General features: G+C 42.4%; 1 protein-coding gene across 1 annotated transcript in view; it reads right to left on the bottom strand.

The window, feature by feature from the left end:
* Positions 1-250: 250 nt before the first annotated feature.
* ctnnbl1 (catenin, beta like 1) overlaps positions 251-12,431 on the bottom strand; it is a 113,824-nt gene continuing 101,643 nt past the window's right edge. Inside the window, exons 14-16 of the mRNA XM_028812399.2 lie at positions 7,426-7,563; positions 3,306-3,378; positions 251-1,036 (exon numbers count right to left, since the gene is read on the bottom strand). Of these exons, the coding sequence (XP_028668232.1) occupies positions 948-1,036; positions 3,306-3,378; positions 7,426-7,563 (300 nt within the window). The 3' untranslated portion in view covers positions 251-947. The remainder of the gene's footprint in view (positions 1,037-3,305; positions 3,379-7,425; positions 7,564-12,431) is intronic.

Below are 12,431 nucleotides of genomic sequence, written 5' to 3'. Positions count from 1 at the left end.
ATCGGCGCGGCACCGGACACAGCTTGAGCAGTTTGGTAAAGAAGAACGGAGAAAAACCGAGGTGTCCAGATGTGCAAAGTTGATAAAAGAGAGACCTGTGCACACAAACCCAAGGCTGTCTCGACTGCCAAAGGTGCATCTACCAGCTACGGACTTGAATATTTGTCATTAATTTAGTCCACTTTGCAGAGATCTGTTTTCACTTGGACGTTAGAGTCTTTTTCTGTTGATCTGTCAAAAAAAAGCCAAATTAAATCCTCAATGATTTAATGTTGTATGACAATAAAATGTGAAAAACTGCAAGGGGGTGAATACTTTTGTGTTTTTTTATATACCAAATGTGAAAATGATAAAGCAGACCAAACAACTGCCAACTTTTTTTTTTGCTGTCGTTCCTCAAATCTCATTAGCTGCATGTGTCAAAAACAACGGCGTCCATAAGAACAGCTCAGTGACATTCTTTAATAGAGAATGTGTGAATTCAGTCAAATCACGTGACAGACGGCACTCAGCTCTTCTCGCCATCCCTCCACATCACCACACTGTACATAATTGGCAAACAATGCGAGCAATGAATAAAAACAAGGGCATTTGACCAGGCCATCAAGACCACGACCTTGACATTCATTGTGAAATTCTACTTCAGTGATTCCAGTTTAAATTAAAAAAAACATCTACAGTAAAAACACTCGTGTCCACTGCTGAAGACAAAAAGAAATGCCGTCAAGAGAACAAAAAAAAAAAAAGGAACAAAGAATGGGCAAAGCAAAGGCTTTGCGTGTTAAAATGGGGCTGTACTTCAGCACTCACAGGTTCAATGAAATGGTCATTACAAAAAGGTGAAATCCAGGATGAATCCCAGAGGGGATTCTGGAACTCCTTGTCTCCTTCTAATCATTAATGTTAAAGCTGGAGGTCCAGACCTCCCCTCACTTGGTAATGTCCAATCAGAAGTTCTCCAGCAAGTCCAGAATCCTTTTCTGTTCGGTTTCCTTAAATTCTTCACTTTTGCCATCGCCAATGTTCTCAGCATATTCTAAAAAACACAAGTGAGTGGGGAAAGGTTTTGAAAGGAACAGTTTCACAAGTTAAAGATCTGTACCACCGCCCACCTGACTGATACCGCAGATGTTAACTTAATAAAAACTTGACTCTACTCATGTGGACTGAGTGGGGAGGTCAATACCCCACTGAAGGATGATCAGCATTGCATCCTCGAGGCTTGAAAGCCTGGGTCTCTAACAGAGAAACACAAAGCCCCATTTTAGGTTTTTGCTGTGGGCATGTCAGACAATAAAAGATTTACTTGTGCGATTGATGGATTGGCCTAAGTGAGCTGAAGTACATCATAAGGCAGACCCCCAGTGTGGCAGAACTGTGGAAGGTCAACTGAAGCAGCAGGAATCAAGAACCAAGACCCCCCAACCCCCACTCCTAAGAGTTCCCCGATGGAGGGGAGATTACTCGTGCCTCTTACAAATTCATGGGCCTGACCCCACTGATGAATTGCTCATCGGTGATACTTTTCCTTCTGAGCACCAATAAGCAGACATCTCCAATAAGCTCTGTGAACTCGAGAAAATAGTAGCGAAATCTGAAAACTCCCATTCAGGGTTGTGGGGGCTAAGCCCACCCTGGTAGCACTGGCTACAAAGAGTAACAAAGCTCTGCCAGTCCTGGATGATATGGAAGTGCCGTTTCACCCAATCTGCACATCTGAGGATGTAGGAAGAAAACAGGGCATTAAGGGAAAAGCTACACCGACATATAGACCATTCAAATTCCACAACTGGGCACAACAGAGGATGAAGGATCTGTAAAGTGTGTCACCCTGTATTTCCACTCATCTCATCCTCACGCCATTCATTACAGCAACCAAGCAGCACTATGTGCAAGGCAGAAAACAAGCCTGGAAAGGGCACAAGTGCATTGCATGCATAGACCACACACATTTAACCAACGGTGGGTCAAGTTTTAGTTTTTAATCCACTTAACCTGGAAACGTCTTGGGAGGAGAGCAGCCATCAGCCAGGTGAGAAGCAGTTAAGGATGATGGCTGATGGTATCTGAAGAGTTTCTTTTCTACTTGCTGGTAATTAAGCCCAATGCTCACTCAGACAGTTTATCACACTGGGGGTGCCGTGTTTGAACACAACCGAGCCAGTGGTCTCAGTGTAAACGGCTTTGCTATATGTTGTCTACAGCTCTCTTGGGCCATTCTAAACGTTTGCAAGTGAATAATGCTGGAAACCAGTCAAAACCTACTCTGTAAAAGAAACCCTCGATTCTTGCATAATTAACATTGGTGGAAATTACCAGGAAGGCACAAAGAGTAGGCCATCTAGCCTATCTGGCGCATGAGCATTTTCCTTCATTGTATAAAGGATAGATGGACACTAGCAATAGGCACACTCGGAAAACTGGTTTCAGATGACTTGGTTCATCAAAGGCATTCAATGAGATGCTCCCACCCTTGTGCAAGCACAGTGGTCCCCTCATTTTTGGAAGCGGAGGCTCTCATCACTGGCTAGCACCACATCACTCTGACATAGCCAACAAGAAATCTAGACAGGCCCAAGGGCCTGACCAGGCAAGTATAGGGCAATTCAGTGATCTGTCACAATGAAATCAGGTGAGTGTCCAGAAGCACGGGCGGCAATTTAAATTGCTTTGAGGAGACCAGAGGACCAGACTTTCAAACACTGAATGCCAAGCAGCAGAGCAAGCTTCATGCAGCTTTTGTATAAAAAAAAAAAAAAAATAATAAATGCTTCATACCGATTAGCAGCAGTGCCAAGTACAAGGCTGACATACAAAGCTACGGAAAACAAATATCTAAGGCACGAAAAGCTTAGAAACACAAAAGATATGACGGCATACTGATTTTGACTCCATTTATCATAAGTGGGCTTCAAGAGATCTACGAGTCCTGGCAACAAGAGGGACGGAGAGGTGCCTGCAAAACATATGCTAACTCTAATTTACGTATTTCAATGTCTAAATGCCCACTGAATCACTCCCTCATAATTCCGAAAACAAAAAAATGAAACAATCCCCGTGCCCCACTCTCAATATAAAAAAAAAAACAAAACAGCTTCTCTCATCCCCATGGGCTCCTAAGCAACGAGGCAGCTGCTGCAGAGTCACCTTCATCTTCACAGTTCTGCAGTGCAAGGACGACCCTCCAATGTTGTGTTATTTATTTACAGAAGGAGCCGTTCTGCCCGTATGAGAGGGGTTACTTCTGTACATGCCAGCGTCCCATTAGAGACTCAACGCATCAGCACAGCAGAGCCGAGACTTACCTCTCATAATGTGTCGCACTATTTTGACTGAGCCTCCCCTGAGATTTAGGATCTGGTGGACTCTCTGCTGCAGCTAAAAAAAAGACAACAAAGAGTATAACATTTAATAAATAGTCAAGGCCTCAGGGCACATCAGTGCTAAAATTTCTACAGCGTCATTTTTTTTTATTGCCCAAAATCTTCATTCTGCTTCCAACATTTAAATATTTAAAAAGACAGTATGACAGACAGACATATACAGTGCCTTCCCCTTGGAAGTTTTCACATTTTATTGCCTTGCAACATTGAATCGTGGAGAATTCAACTTGATTTTTTTTGACATACAGCACAAAGTCTCTTTAATGTTAATGTGAAAAGAGATCTCTTCAAAGTAGTCTAAATTAATTACATATATAAAACAGAAAATGACTGAGTTTATATTTATAGTTAAATATTCACTCCCTTTAATAAGGCACACCTAAATCTTAATTGGTCAGCTGATTGGTTTTAAAAGTCACACAATCAGTATGATCAATGGAGATCACCTGAGCTTTTCAGTTCACTGTAGTATAATGCCCCTGAATCTGAAAGGTTCAGCTTGTGGTGAGAGTCAGTATGGCGACCTAACCTACACAATGAAGACACAAGAAAACTCCCAGTGACTCCATGAAACTGTGAATGAGAAGCACAAGTCAGGGAATGGAGACAAGGAAATACCCAAATTACTGAATATCCCTTCAAGTCCAATTATTAAAAAATGGAAAAGAGTAGGGCATGACTGTAAATCTGCCCAGGGAAGGCCATTCAGAAAAAATGAAGACGAGTTAGAGGCCACAAACAGACCTCAGAGGACTCTGAATGATGCGTAAGCTACAATAAGTGAGACTGGAGAGACTGTGCAGGCAACTGTGCCTCGGATGCTTCACCAGTTATAACTTTGTGAGGGAAGTGGCAAAGAGAAAGACTCCTCTCCTCCTTCTTTTGGCTGCTCCCATAAGGGGTTGCCACAGCGGATCATCTTCTTCCATATCTTTCTGTCCTCTGCATCTTGTTCTGTTACACCCGTCACCTGTATGTCCTCACTCACCACATCCATAAACCTTCTCTGGGGCCTTCCTTTTTTCCCTCTTCCCTGGAAGCTCTATCCTTAGCATCCTTCTCCCAAAATACTCAGCATCCCTCCTCTGCACATGTCCAAACCAACGTAATCTCCCCTCTCTGACTTTGTCTCCCAACCATCCAACATGAGCGGACCCTCTAATGTCCTCATTTATAATCCTATCCATCCTCATCACACCAAGTGCAGATCTTAGCATCTGTAACTCTGCTACCTCCAGCTCTGTCTCCTGCTTTCCGGTCAGTGCCACCGTCTGCAACCAATATAAAATAGCTGGTCTCACTACCGTCCTGTAGACCTTCCCTTTCACTCTTGCTGATATCTGTGTCACAAATCACTCCTGACACTCCACTTCACCCACTCCACTCTGCCTGCACTCTCTTCTTCACTTCTCTTCCACAATCCCTATTACTCTGTACTGTTGATCCCAAGTACTTAAACTCATCCACCTTCACCAACTCTACTCCTTGCATCCTCACCAGTCCACTGACCTCCCTCTCATTTACACACATGGATTCTTTCTTGTTCCTACTGCCCTTCATTCCTCTCCTCTCTGGAGCATATCGCCATCTCTCCAGGGTCTCCTCAACTAGCTCCCTACTATCGCTACAGATCACAATGTCATCAGCAAACATCACAGTCCAGAGGGACTCCTGTCTAATCTCATCTGTCAACCTGTCCATCACCAATGCAAATAAAGGGCTCAGAGCCGATCCCTGATGTAATCCCACCTCCACCTTGAATGCATCCATCACTCCTAGCGCAGACCTCACCACTGTCGCACTTCCCTCGTACATATCCTGTACAACTCTTACATACTTCTCTGCCACTCCCAACTTCCTCATACAATACCACAACTTCTCTCAAGGCACCCTGTCATATGCTCTCTCCAGGTCCACAAAAAAAAAACAAACAAAAAAAACCCCCGCTACACATGACATCTCAGTTTCCAGAAGATAAACAGGGGACACTGAAGTTATGATTTGACGAGACCAAAATTGAGCTTTTGGCGATTACACTAAATGCCACGTTTGGTATAACCCCAAACACTACACATTACCCAATAACACACCATTCCCACCGGGAAGCAATGTTGCTGGCAGCATCATGCTATGGGGATGCAGCACTTTAGCAGACCATAGAAGGCTTGTGAAGGAGGTGGACAAAATGGATGTAGTGAAGTACAGGAAAACCTGATGAAGTCTTTCTCCCACAAGACAACATAGGAATGTCTTCAAAATGACAATGGTAATGTCATGGACAGGCTGAGTCAATGTCCAGATCCTAATCCATTTGAGAATGTGTGGATGGATTTGAAAAAGGCCCTTCCCTTGTCATCGCCATGCAACCTGAAAAGGGAACGTTTTTTTTCCTATTCAAGGAGATGGAGAGAAAGAGACCTACGCACACAGACTCAAGGCTGACATGGCTAACAAAGGTTCATCTACTAAATATTGACTTGAAGGGAGCAAATATTCATCTGCTCAATTATTTTGTGTTTTATATTTGTAACAAATGTAAATACCTTGGCAGAGAACTGATGTCACTTGGACATTAAATAACCTTTTCTGTTGATCAGTGTCAAAACCGCCAAATTAAATCTACGGGAGATTCAATGTTGTAAAATAATGTGAACATTTCTAAAAGGGATAATACTACGTATATTCACAGACACACACACACGTACATATACAGATATACATAAACACACATATATAGTATACACCTGTATGACAGAAGCAAAGATGGCTTATAAAGGAAACAGTTTACAGACCATAAGTACAATAGGCCTAAGGTCTTTACATTGTTGACCATCTGTAGTACTAGGGTGTTGTACTAGGGTGTAGTTGGCTAGAAACAGTTGCTGTCCTGCACCAGGGCCATGGCATTTTAATCTGAGAGGAGAAACCAAGTTCTACTTTGCCCTCATAATTCTGTAGGTAGTGGAGATGTGCTGTTGCTTGTAGGCCCAGTAGGGTTGAATCCCACACCAAGGTGCTGTCTATTTGCAGTCTGCACTTTCTACCCATGTCTCCCTGGGTTTTAATACATATTCTCCACGTTTCCAACAGCCCAAAGAGGAGATTCTGAAATGGGCCCCAGCAGCCATACCACATGCACGGCAGAAGAAGTCATCCACCTGAAGCCAAGCATGTTCCAGCATTGCTAGACTGTGGATGGGAGACCATCGAAGAAAAGCTTGGGTTGCTGCTGAAAGAGGAGTTAGAGAGAGCAGCATGGGTCGCTAACCCTATGATCTGAATATGGATGCCGATTCCCCATTGTAGTGATGGGAACACTGTGCTGTAAAAATGGCACCGTCCTCCGGATCAGACATAAAATCAAGGTCCTGGTTGTCTGTGGTCATAAAAGATCCATGGGTATCCTTTGTAAAGAGTATTAAATGTCCAGGCTAAACTGCCCACCATAGCCTAGTCATTCAGGCCCCCTACTTATCACCTGTCTGTAATTGTCTCTCTCACCACTTTACCACCTAACAGGTAATGGTGGTGAACGTACTGGTGCAAAAATGACTGCCCTTGCATCATCCAGGGGGTGCTACAAACTACTGGCAGTTTGCTGTGGTTCCCCACTCGCTACTTTGACTAGTGAGAAAAGTGCTATATAAATGTAAAGAATTATTATGATGATGATGGGCTGGCAAATTTTCAACAGTTGGTTCATGATTTTATCCCAATAATGTCAGGAGAGGCTCAGACTGCCCAAGAACCCTGATCTGGGGTGGATTTGAGAATGCTAGTTACTGCTCTGCCATTAAAACCTGATTTATGGAGTGAACTTCCTCACTTTAGTTTGTGTAGTGGATTGTATGTATTAAGAACAAAAGATTCATTAACATAAATGCTGTGGCGCTATGATGCTGATGATGATAGACATGAAGCTCACTCCATCATGTTCATGTTTCCCATCACCACAGGCTCCACAAAGATCAAGCTGCTCGCTGGAATCAAGCAAGTGTTATGGAAATGTTCATCAGCTCAAGTGTCACTTTTTTTACATTACCTGGGGAATATTTGCATTGCTAATTTCCACCATAATGTAACAGATTAGCTGAAGCACAAAGAGTCCAGCATCCAAGCGACGCAGGTAGAACTCGTCCTCCATGACATCACTGATTATTTCTCCCCTACGTACCATGTCCTGGGAAGAAGAAAAAAAAAAATAAAAATAAACTCATTTTGGTCGCACTCTTCTTTTCACCACCTCTGGAAATGTCCACACCCCAAACCAAATCAAATCTCATGGTAAAATTCATATTACTTCTCGTTTTACAAAAAAAATAACAAAACCTAGAAAAAGAGTGGCATGCTAACACCCCCCACCATGTCTCTTATTCAGCCCAACGTCAATTTCATTAGGCACTTTCTGATCTATAAATGTTACTTTTCTCACCAGGGATACCAGTTAATGACAGCATGCAGGTCCACTGGCTGCTGATTGAGTCTCAGGCATTTCTATTTCTGTATTAAATGTCTGTGGAGCTGCAGCAGGCGGTGTGCTGGCTCTTGACAGCATCAGCTCGGTGTACAAACAGGGCTGCCTCCATTATTAGAGGCTACAAGTCTCCAGTTCTGTCAAGAGGCGATGACATGTGCTTTAAATTCAAACCTCAAGGAGGCAGGTCTGCCGTCACCCTGTTAGACTCTCCTCTGGGTGCACTAAGCAGGAATCAAGGAGCAGCTCTGGTTTAATCGAGAAATGCAAGGGAGCAGAACACAAAGATGACCAGCTGGTTTACTGGACCTTTATCAGTGGTTAAAATAGGATGTGCCAGCAGGTGAATATTTTGATGTGTGTCAAAACCGTTTTATGCCCTTTAACCAGGTAGGTTCTTTAGACCCTGCAGGGGCTGGGGAGCAGCGCAGCATATACTTAATATAAATGCCGACCTCGTTTGCAGTCCACAAGTGGGATGGAATTTTTAGGTTCATGCAGGCTGTTTGCCAACTAATTTTAAAGGTGCCATTTATCAGTCACACATTTACAACAGTTGAGGCTAGAGACAAAGAACAAAAGGTCATTTGTTCCACTAAAAAAAGCATTCATGATTTTATTACAAAGTAAATTATTTCTTGGCACCCACAGCAGGCTGAAATGTTGCTCTCTGGTACGACAATGGAATGTTGCCCAGATTAGAAAAACAGTTCAATACAAAATTTTAGGCCTGCCAACCAACAAGCAATCAAATGTCTATTTTATACAGTGCATGTGAAAGGACATTACAAGTAACGCAGAAGGCGCAACAGACTTCAGTTTGACTGGTCCATATCCAGGCTGTAATTCATAAGGTGTCAAGGCACAGAAGACTCTTGGAGAAAGAACTCATGATGTATTTGAATCTAGATTTCTTCATATATAGAGTTTGTTGCAATGCGATTTAATGTTTCTTTTTCAGAAATGCTAGTTTATCTAAAACTATTCAAAGGCCAGATGGGAACATCTGCACTTTTGTTCACCAAAGAATAACAGGCTTAGGTTGTGAGCTGACTAATGTGTGCCATGTTGCGTTGTATGAAAAAAAATCAGCCAGCATCCAAGGAACTGACTGTTTGAAAACCTCTCTGTTTACACACAAAAACTGACAAACTGCAGGCTGAATAGACGGATGAATAAATGGTGCAGCTGTGCGACATATTTGGGTTTGTCTATTCTGCAATTTCTCAGATTATGTGCGGTTTTAAAGAATGTATCAGGCTGGCCAACAAGTACAGTAGCTCATTGCAGTGTGCTGCACCTTTGAATGAAGAGTCAAATAAGAGTAGTGAATACAATAATAAATTCAATATCACGATATAAGAAAACTATATACAGTCAACTGGAAAAAGTACAAGACATGAAATATCTTATTTTTAAGCTATGTGCACATACCAAGATTTGATCTTCATTTACACATTATCTATAGGTAAAGGTGATAAAACAAACATCATGCCACATTTACATTTTATTGTCCATTGTATAACTCAAACTGCAAAATTTCACGTGGGGAAAAAATAAGTGCATCCCTCCATTTAACCCTACCTCAAGGTAGAAACAGGTGCAAATAATCAGATCATCACTAGAGGTGATCTTGTCTAAATATATCTTAGTTAAACCTCAGACGTTTAAGTTTGGTTTGCTCTTTGTTATCGGCATGCCGAGACAGAATGAATACACCCCCTCCACCGAGTCCATTAAAAGGAAGGTTACAGATGCCCATGCGCTTGAAAATTGAAAATCAACCACTCCACTGGCCAGAAAATCATTTACAATGGGATATAAAAAGATTTCAAACAACTGCCAACTTGTTCAGGTCAGGACGCCAACTGCAGAACGCAAGATGCTGAAAGAAGTGTTGAAGAAACCCAGAATTTCATCACGGGGCCTCCAGTTAGTTCTTGCTACTGTTGATGCCAAAGTGTACAAATCTACCATTAGAAAGAATCTGTACATATTATGAGGTGTGCCAAGAGGAAATCTTTGTTGTCCAGAAAGAACATAGGGGCAAGACTAAAGTTTGCTCATGAACACCTAGGCCAGCGGTTCTCAAACTGCGGGGCGCACCCCTGAAGTTAAAAAAATGGGGGAGCGAATGTTGCCATATGTGCCGTAATTTCGCTATTCGTTGGGAAATTTTAAGCTTGTAGCAGTATATCGGCAGCAAAAAATATAGGAATAAATTTTATTAGGGTTTCAAAAAAACGTTAGGGGGGGGGCGCGATTAAAACTTATGAAAACTCGGGTCGCAAATACTTAAAGGTTGAGAAACGCTGACCTAAGCAAAGGCCAGGACTTCTGGAACAACATGCTCTGGACAGAACGAGTGACAATACTATCCGGCCACACCATGAAAACTAAAGACAACATTTGACCAGAAGAGCCTGAAAGCAACTGTAAACCAAGGCGGGAAAAACGCTTTGATGCATATGGACCTGGGTAGCTCACCATCAAAGAATCTACTAGGAATTCTTCACTGGTGATTCAATTATTTGTAGTAAAATGTTTGTGTTGCACCATCTATTGGAATGACAAATGCAATGCATTTTATTCCTACAAGTGTTTGTGAGGCACCATCTGTTGGAATGATAGAGACATTGCAACCAGATGGACATACAGATACACAGACACTTATTCGTTTAATAAGGTGGATATTAAACCATCTGGGATTTTTAAAGATTTATCAGACACAGATTCACATCTCTGATATGCTTAGGAAGAAGACCCAGAAATTCCAGGAACTGGATAACACCACATTAGTAGGTAGGGTGTAGTCCTCCAATAAGCCACTAGGTATCGTATGCCTACTGTCTGGGTAATCAGTCCCTCGAGTGACATGGTGCAGAGCTGACCGAGTACATAGTCTTGCAGTTTATTCTACAATTGTGTATAAGACTGATTTTATTTTTAGTATTTAACAATAGTGTTTATCAATCTTTGAAGGACTTGTTCATAAAGAGTTATTTCCTGTGGACAGAATGTTAACCAGAAACATCATATTGACCTGCTGAGGCTTCTACAGGAAAGCATCAGTGAAAAACATTCAGAGAAATCCATCCATCCATTCATTATCCAACCTGCTACATCCTAACTACAGAGTCACAGGGGTCTGCTGGAGCCAATCCCAGCCAACACAGGGCGCAAGGCAGGAAACAAACCCTGGGCGGGGCGCCTGCCCACCGCAGATTCAGAGAAATGGTGCACCCAAAACTGTTTTGTCCACCATGACAATGTACCAGCACACACTGTCGTCAGTCAAAGAGTTTTTGACCAGAAGCACATTGACAGTTAGGTGAAGAAGGCATGATGCCATCTTCAGACGCCTCAGAGATTTCGGGCTGTCCTGCCAGCTAGTAAAGAACTTCTGCACATCCACCATTAAAAGCATTCTGACTAGTCTGGAAACAGCAGACAGCAGGACCACAAGACTCCAAAGAGAGTCACCTGAACACATCACTGGGTGTGCACTCACTAACCTCTAGGACATCTACACCAAGCAAAGTCGTACCAGGGCAAATAACACAGGAAGCAATACCAGCCTTCCCAACAATGACCTCTTCTCTGTGCTGCAGTCAAGTAAACGCTAATGCTGCCTGAATGAAGTCTAGTTCAGAGTGACTCAGGAGGAGCTTCTGTCCACAGTCCATCTGTAATATGAATAAGGAAAGCGTCTACAACTATGTGCCACCCTAGACAGGAGAGGATCTTGAAGGTTACTAAAAGGGAACTGCTCTAAGTTTGGAGTTTTTGTTTTCAATAATGATGGGAATTTCTGTCCCACCACCTCCTGAACATAAATACTCACAACACAGGTTAACCAGCAATTACTGATGCTACTGAACAATACTTTGCTTAATAATTTTGAATCACACTGCATAACTTAAACAATGTAAGGGTATAAGGCATTATAATAAAAATACTATTTCAAACTTAAGTAAAATATAAACCAACTGATTGGGCAGGCCTCTGCTTACTTAGGCCCACCTGTGCCTACAGTGTGGCCAAAGGATTACGGTTACTGGGTGTGATAACCTCATAAAGCCTGGATGACTATTTAAAGGAGGATGGAGTTAGGCCAGTAACCACAACCTCTGGTGTCTTGACTATATAAATCCCACCACATCTGTAATTACATCATGGACCTACCCGATTCTGCTGAGCCTCAGTAGGGCAAACCATCCTCCTCATTTTGAGACCACCTTCTGCAACAGTAAAGTCAGCTTCTTGGAGTGAATGGATTCTAGCCAAACAAACTACAATTATGTTAGTATTAGACAGAAGTTCAGGAGCATTGTTTGTTATGGGGATGGCAGTGCTTTGCCTTTTGCATACAACACCTTTGTTACTGTTTAACTTATGCATGACTTGTTTGTTTCCACCTGGTGATTTAAAGACATTGAGGAATTTTGGGATTGATAGGTCTTAGTGTTGGCCTTGTTCCCAGTTTTCATTTACTCAGATTTTGCGCATTCTACTAATTGCTGTGTTAAGTGGATGTACGCATAATCAGTAGCGTTTCAGCAGGTGTTTTTTAG

The sequence above is a fragment of the Erpetoichthys calabaricus genome, chromosome 10 (genome assembly GCF_900747795.2).
Source record: "Erpetoichthys calabaricus chromosome 10, fErpCal1.3, whole genome shotgun sequence".
NCBI classification, from domain to species: domain Eukaryota; kingdom Metazoa; phylum Chordata; class Cladistia; order Polypteriformes; family Polypteridae; genus Erpetoichthys; species Erpetoichthys calabaricus.
Note: the sequence above shows the minus strand (reverse complement) of the source record. Positions and strands in the feature narration are given on the sequence as shown.